The sequence below is a fragment of the Leguminivora glycinivorella genome, chromosome 4 (genome assembly GCF_023078275.1).
Source record: "Leguminivora glycinivorella isolate SPB_JAAS2020 chromosome 4, LegGlyc_1.1, whole genome shotgun sequence".
Lineage (NCBI taxonomy): Eukaryota > Metazoa > Arthropoda > Insecta > Lepidoptera > Tortricidae > Leguminivora > Leguminivora glycinivorella.
Window position 1 is genome coordinate 20,524,750 of NC_062974.1, and position 7,755 is coordinate 20,532,504.

Genomic DNA, 7,755 nt, shown 5'->3' on the forward strand with positions numbered 1-7,755 from the left:
GAATGTGTCAATAATGTCAATGTCAGTGTCATACCGTATTGTAATATTGTTATTTAGACTTTTATTTGGTTTCCCCATATGACTCAGATTTTCTTTGAATGATTCACGTATATTATTGCCAAACAAATTGAAATAATTAAAATCTATGTATAATTGTTTTTATTGTACATAATTCATGTTAATAATATTGTAAGTAAGAAATCAAATTTCAGCGAGAGACTTTGTACTACCGGCTTATGAAACTCATACTATTGATATTTACAGATTTTACTTGTTCTTATTTACGTGGATATTATCTTGATTTCATTCGATCATGGGAGACTTAATAGGTAAGTTTTATTAAAATACTCGGTATTAAGAATGGAATAGAATAAACATTTATTCGTGGACACAGGCAAGACAAAATACACATAATAACATCAATTTCATGTGTGCATAACAAATTAACATGCCACATTTATTCCTGGAACCATTGATAGTATTATATGATGACTTCATAGTAAAATTATTATGTTAAATAAGCATTTATATTATGTTTTAGAAATAACAACATGGCCCAAGCACCTCAATGCGTTTTACAAGATCACAAGTAATGCCCTCGCCTTTGAAGTGATGGCTAATGGGAACGCTGCAATAGGACTGTCAAGGAAACCAGCAAATGACTGTGAATTTTGGGTAGTATAACATTTATTCATGTTTTAGTTTTTTATGTTTATTCAGATTTATAATAAAAATACAGATTAGTTGATCTATTTGCTTCAATTGAATTTGATTAGTTTTATATTAACCCGTTCCTTGTGTTGGATTGAGTTGTTATTCTCACTTTATAAAATTTATGTTGGTAATTCAGTATGCCGTGGCACCACATATGATACAAGGAATAAAATGGTTATTATTATTATAATACTGTCTTAGCTATACATAATTATATGAATTAGTTAGTATGACCTACCTAAATATAAAAGTCTATATGATAACTAAATTTTTCAGATTATAATGGGAGAAAGGCAGCAATGCTGGATCAAGAAGCATGACAGCCCTCGCAGAGAGGTAGCACACACCCCTGGAATTCTCAGCGGGGAGGAATACCGCAAGTTCTGGTTGACCTGGGCCAATGGCACTGTGCGTCTCGGGAGGGACGGCTTTTCTGATACCATAGTCACTTGTGCCAATGATATTAATGATATTAAGTATGTCACATTCTCAGTGGTGGAGCAGAGGAACCCAGTGCACTGGCGGTTTGAAAGTGAGTGTAATGTAATTTAAAAACAGTATTTTATTTCTTAATTATGATTATTGCTACAATTATCCGCCACCAAAGTGCAGCTCTATCACACTTGACCACAGAGAACCTCCTATAGAGTGGCAGTCTTGTATATTTGGTTCGCGATACGAGTCACCAGTGTTTGGGGTGCGAGGAGCGGGCGGGGAATGTGTTAAGCGCGCTGTGATTGGCCGTTTCAAGGACGGCGGGCAGTCGCGCCAGATGAAAAGGGACAGAAGTATGACTGTCCCTCTACTGACGCGTAAGTGGCCAATGTAAGTTGACCTATGCCGGCTCTGAATAAATTATAAATATGACTTATTTGTGGAATGTAATGCCGTCTGTTTTTAAATTTGAGCTTCTTGTTACCTTTCCACACCATTTCACACTACAGGTGGACATCTTTAAGGCATCAAAATACCCTTTTCCAATTTTTTTGTGCGAAAAACACGCGCTGCTTTCGGGTCTGTTACTTGGTCGATACTGATCGGGCACGGCGAGCGCCCGCGCTTATATCAGTGCAAATACTAGGAAGGCTGGCCACCGCGAGTCGTCTTGTAATAGATGTCTATAGGGGTTGGTCTGTGCACTTGACACACATCCTAGACCATGACTATACATATTATGCCTTAAACTTATATGGCAATATACAGGTGTGGTGTGCCAGAGGGGCAACACATCAAACTTGGTTTGTGATAGGCTTTCAGTAACATGCTAAAGGCATCTCTTATGTAGACCTTTCCAGCATTCTTATTACAGTATTTTTAGTCACAGAAGGATCTAACCATATATAGGGATAGACAGACAGCAAGAAGCAACTTGGTTTTATACTATGTCATACTGATGATGCTGAAAACATTATTAACTAATATTTAGGTTTGAATGTTTAGTCTTGTGTTTAAGTAAAAATTGTTTCTGTCATTAATTAAAATTTATGTTTGTAAGTCTGATAGAAGCATTACTTTTTCCTATTCTAGTACCACCACAAGCAGAGAAACTGAATAACCGAGAAATAACAGGCTGTGACCTTCATTGGGTGACATACGAACCGGAGCAGGAGCTCCCTGCAGAGCCTCTTGTAGCGGGCTTCGAGAGAGAAAGGCTGTACGTTGCCCGGGCCAAGCACCGGGGCTCCCTGACACCCGGGAAGTTCGTATCCTCTTCTAAAAAAGCATATGTATCTTGGGGAGGACAAGCAAATGAGAAAGAGGAGTTTGAGGTACTCTAGCAACCATTTTCTGTCCTCATGTTCCTAATTTGAATGGAAACTGACCTTACCCTTTTACAGGTTCTGTGCGGTTTTGATGGAGTTTGGAAACCAGCTGTAGAAGATAAAATACCCGTAGGAGCATTTGTCGCAGGCCATTCAGAAGATGCTCTTGAAAGACTCTACATCGGTAGGGTAGAGCTTGAGGGGCACCTCATCCCAGGGAAAGTACAACCCTCACATCGAGTGTGCTACGTCCCCTACCAAGGCAGAGAAGTGGGCTTCAAGAAATATGAAGTTCTAGTTGTCCCAACTGAGAACGAAAGATGTGTCAATAAAGTTTTCGTGTCAGACAGATGTTGGCAACCTGATATGGAAGATTACGATGTTGCAGATTCAGATGTATCTAATGATACAGATGAAGAGCCGTTGTAAGTGCAAATATTTGATATTTATATTTTGATAAGTAGTTGTTGAATTTCAATTATGCCAGTCTTTGACCACTTATTAGTGGGATTCAGGCATCAAGAAAAAACATTTTTTGTACAAGTTCGTTTTGTACCCGAGCAATTTAATGGAATTCAACAGCTATTTTATTGCGCAGTATATTTTGTATCATGCTTTTATCTTTTTACGCAAACCAAGCCTTATTTTCACTGGTGCAAATAAAGGTTGGTAGTTTGTTTCAGAACTTTTAGAGACAATTTAAAGTAAGGAAAATAAATATTTATTAAGAATTTACATATAGGAAATAATGAAATAAACTTATAATATATGAATATGTTATTTAATATTTATTTATTTTAAACATTATTGCCTACATAAATTATGTAAGCGTGTCACGTGATATTTGGATTTTGTGGTTGTAGGTAGGTATTAATTTTCGCCAATAATTAAAAATTCTTTTTCCCTCGTTCATTTTTTTACTCCGCAATAAAATGTATTCCTAAATCAAAACACCAGTGTGAACGGGGCTTAACACCACCTTTTACAAGTTACTTGAGTTTTGGTCATGCTTTTCTATTTTTAGCGTGGATGGAGTTGAACCCGAAGACCGAGTTTACATATTCTAATACATTTTAATGATTGTGTATTAGAATTAGAGCTTGCAAGTTGCATACGTATCAAACTCAGGAAGTCACTGTAGGTACCAAGGTGTAAAAATAATCATTAAGTATTACATATTATAAGATTTATAAGAATTCACACTTAAATTTAAGATTTATTACCTACAGTTCGATAAAGTGTCATCTTTGTTATTGTTTTTTGTTATACCTTTAAATTTTATTTCATTTGTACCGTTGTGTTATATTTATCATTAAAGTGTCGTATTTTCTTTATATGAGATTTTACTATCAAAACATTTCGATATTTTGGTTCGCAGTCTCATCCGGGTTTCGTAAACCCGGCTCCGTCCCCCGTTCTCGTGTTACACTAATCCGAATTTGCGGCCCGTTTGGAACGGGTAATACAATTCCGGGTACTCGTGTTACCCGCGTGTCCAGTTCCACAGATTCTAATAACACACGGGGTCCGATCCGTTCTCGTCGTATAGGTATGATCGTAACACTATTACTTTATGCTCTTGTAATAAGGATTACAAATGTACAGCTAAACGTGTTGTCGATGGGACGTGTTTCTTAATAAAGTGAACAATTTAAATCAGTCTCATTAAGAATGAAAGATATAAGACACATAAGTTTTTGTCGGAGACATACCCAGATCTTTGCCGACCACCCTACCACGGGCTTTGACAGGTTTGTGTACCCACTTTGGACGCCTAGCGCCACCGCAGGGGCTTAGATCACCACGGATACACGGGTAGGGTCATGCGCGGGTCTGGCTGGAGCCTAAGTTGGCCATACAAATAGACCACGTGACCCCCCCTGGGGCCCCGGGCCTTTACCACGTGACCCCCCCCCCCATCCCATGGGCGCGAAGCTGGATACGCGCTTGGGTAGGGTTGTAGAACGGATATCGAAAGCCCTAGTATATACAAGCATACTCACGATGACCTCCAGACGCCCCACGATAGAGTATTTGGATTTGGACTATCAGATAGCTGGAATGTAGGTATATAAAGATTATGTCACCATGTGAATAATAGTTAATAGGGAGGTTCCAACAATGATTTTGCCTAATGTGTAAATATTTCAGTAGGTTCGGTTGTGGGATTCGCTATCTCTGCCGTAACTGGATGAGAGGTATGCGCTGGCTGTTCCGTTGGAGGCGCCTCCGCCGCCGCCAACGAAATCTACGGGAAAGACATTAAATGTGTCATTCTACTCATACTTTCCATTTGAGAATGAATTAGCATGAGAAAATGTAACTTATAAGTACTAAGTACCATCCCGAACTACGATTGTTGAACCATTTATGGTCCTAGAAGTAGATATGTTTTCAATACTTAAACTACGGAATTGCTAATTTAGCAACTAGAACCCTAAATGGGCCATTTTTTTTCAAAGTTGTCCACCCGACTTTTTTGGTAACATGGGTATTTTTTTACGCGATTCATACTCAGAATCGCGAGGTCTTTCGATCCTGATAGGAGAAAAAAAATGTCCCAAAAGATTTCTATACATTTTTCAAACCTTCCATTCCGTTACCGCCCACTGCCATACAAAATGTATGAAAAAATGGTATCTAACAGAATGGGTACCACATAAAAAATTACAAATCCTAAAAAAGTAGGGTGGACAACTTTGAAAAAAAAAAAATTGGTTGTCTGTAAAGTCGGTTTACGGACGGTAGTTTAACGTGATAACGTCAAACATTACAGTAGTATAGACATGGTCAGAGTATAGCAAAAGGGGCCCGATTCTGGGACTTTTTTCACGTTTGTTTGTTCTTATTTGAAAGAATGCATTAAAATAAGCATCTTTTATAAATTAAAGTTTTTTAAAAACCTACTGATTTAGGAGTTACAGTGGTGCAAAGTTGCAAAATTTTCCCGTAGCATTACTAAGGCGCCAGAGACAGAAAGCGATATCGACGACGGAGCCCCGCTTACGCTTACGCGGGGCTCCTATTCTGTGCAGTTTGGCCTTCGGCCGTTTGAAGATACCTAACGAACCTATAGTGGGCCTTTGTGTGTCACGTCGACCAAGAGAGATTTTTTTTTTTTTTTTTTTTTTTTTTTAATTATAAACTGGCCAGTGATTGACCTTAGTCGCACCTGATGGAAAGTGACGACAAGGCCGAGGTTGTAGCTCACTGGTTCAGTAACAGCCTATTCACTCTTGACTTGAATTCACCCAGATTGTATTTGCCCGGGAATACAGATGAGGGGAGCATACGAACGAATAAAATATAACGAACCTAACCTATACCTATATAAAAGTCGTCATTTTGTATCCTAGACCGTTTGCGAGACACGCGTTAATTTTATTAAAGTGCTAGTGCCATTTACTAATCTTAGAACCCTAATATCTCAGTAAATATTAATGGAAAAGAAAAAGTTTATATAACAAAACATCCTTATTTAAACGTGTTCTATATGATTTATCACTATTAACATAGGTTATATTGGTAAAAAAAATCATCGTAAATTTTCTGTCTCTGGCGCCTTAGTAAATACTATGGGAAAATTCGCAACTTCGTACGCTGCTATAACTCCTAAATAAGTAGGTTTTTCAAGCAACTTCATTCTATAAAAGATGCTTATTTTAATGCAATTTTTCATGTTTTTAAATTACAAACACTCAAAAATAATAAATGAAAATTTTTAACAATAATTTTCTAAGTTCTAAAATCGGGCCCCTTTTGCTTATACCCCAACCGTCCATACACAAACCACTTGCTCTTGCTTGGTGGTCTTGAGGAACGGGACAATGACGTCATCTTTTTCGTGCATGCTGCCCGTAGTAACGAGTTATTAGACGTTATCACGTCAAAATGGCTCAAATGGCGCACAATACCTAACACAGTGTTCCTAGAGCCAACTTGTGGTAGCCTAAATTATTAGTAAAGTAACGTTATACCTACAGATTGAATCTCGTGAGATCCCGAAACAATTATTTTGTCTTTGAACATGGACCTCTCAGTCACCTAATACCTAATGTAAAATTTCAAACTACTTACAATTAAATTAGATAAGTAATAAAATATAAAATAATTAGGGCCACTTGCACCAACCACTGAATTCTGTGTTAGTGGGCTGTCAATTGTCAAATTCCATATAAAATGGTGGGTTAACTCTCCATTTTCGTTGGTGCAAGTGGCCCATTTTATATGGAATTTGATTTGACAGATGACAGCCCACTAACCCTGAGTTAACTGGTTGGTGCAAGTGGGCCTAAGGAGGACAAAACAAGATACGGTTGAATTTATTATCGCTACTAACAATTTAGTGACGATCTAAGCGTCATTTATGAGTTTCATGACTAACGATTAACTGGGTGCTAACTGCTAAGCAAGTGTTAAGTGAATAAAGTTTCTGTATTTCCTATTGTAAATAGGTAGTTTAATAAATTTATCATAGGTATGTACCTACTTAAGTACCTTCATCATATATATTGTAAGTATTTGTAAGCGCAAAGTGTATACTTTATTTAAAAAAAAAAACTTACCTTATCAAAATATTTTTGTTTTAATCGGATTCCTACAAAAGCGCTTTACATCATCATCATCATCATATCAGCCTAAAAATTACCACAATGACCTGTCCTGCACCACCCGCATCCAGCGGACTCCGGAAAGCGAAGAAGAAGCGGAAAAGCGTTCTTTCAGTACAGATGGTGTTTTTTTTACTCACTAGTGCGAGAAGTGGTTCATTATATTTCAGGTCGAAACTTCGGATGGCCATCTGTACTGAAAAACGTCGTACGATACACGTGCGAAAAGGAAATTCTTAACTCGTGTCGATTTAAAATACGGGATTCTTTCGTGTTTTATTGCCACTCGTATCGAACTTCCTTTTTTTCGTACTTGTATCGTAATGTACTATTACAGTTATCACAATTTCAAAATCTTTATACCTATATTAATCATAATCCTAAATTGTATAAAGGTGTAGGTACAGTCTGGCAAAAAAGAGTAGAAATTAAAAATTGGTTGTCAGTAAAGTCGGTTTACGGACGGTAGTTTAACGTGATAACGTCAAACATTACAGTAGTATAGACAGGGGCGGTCAGAGTATAGCAAAAGGGGCCCGATTCTGGGACTTTTTTCACGTTTTTTTTATTTTTATTTGAAAGAATGCATTAAAATAAGCATCTTTTATAAATTAAAGTTTTTTTAAAAACTTACTCATTTAGGAGTTAGAGTGGTGCAAAGTTGCAAA

General features: G+C 37.4%; 1 protein-coding gene across 3 annotated transcripts; it reads left to right on the plus strand.

Annotated features, from left to right (window-relative positions):
* Positions 1-32: 32 nt before the first annotated feature.
* LOC125225370 lies at positions 33-5,035 on the plus strand. Of its 3 annotated transcripts, none has more exons than XM_048129048.1 (7): positions 33-189; positions 265-329; positions 542-675; positions 991-1,246; positions 2,242-2,483; positions 2,553-2,902; positions 4,629-5,035. In XM_048129048.1, exons 2-7 carry the CDS (start codon positions 314-316, stop codon positions 4,741-4,743), a joined length of 1,113 nt encoding a protein of 370 aa, XP_047985005.1. In that variant the 5' UTR covers positions 33-189; positions 265-313; the 3' UTR covers positions 4,744-5,035. The 3 variants fall into 3 exon arrangements, with proteins under 3 accessions (XP_047985005.1, XP_047985008.1, XP_047985007.1); XM_048129051.1 differs by lacking the exon at positions 4,629-5,035 and adding an exon at positions 3,502-4,617 and having other exon boundaries at positions 34-189; XM_048129050.1 differs by lacking the exon at positions 33-189 and having other exon boundaries at positions 194-329.
* Positions 5,036-7,755: the final 2,720 nt, after the last annotated feature.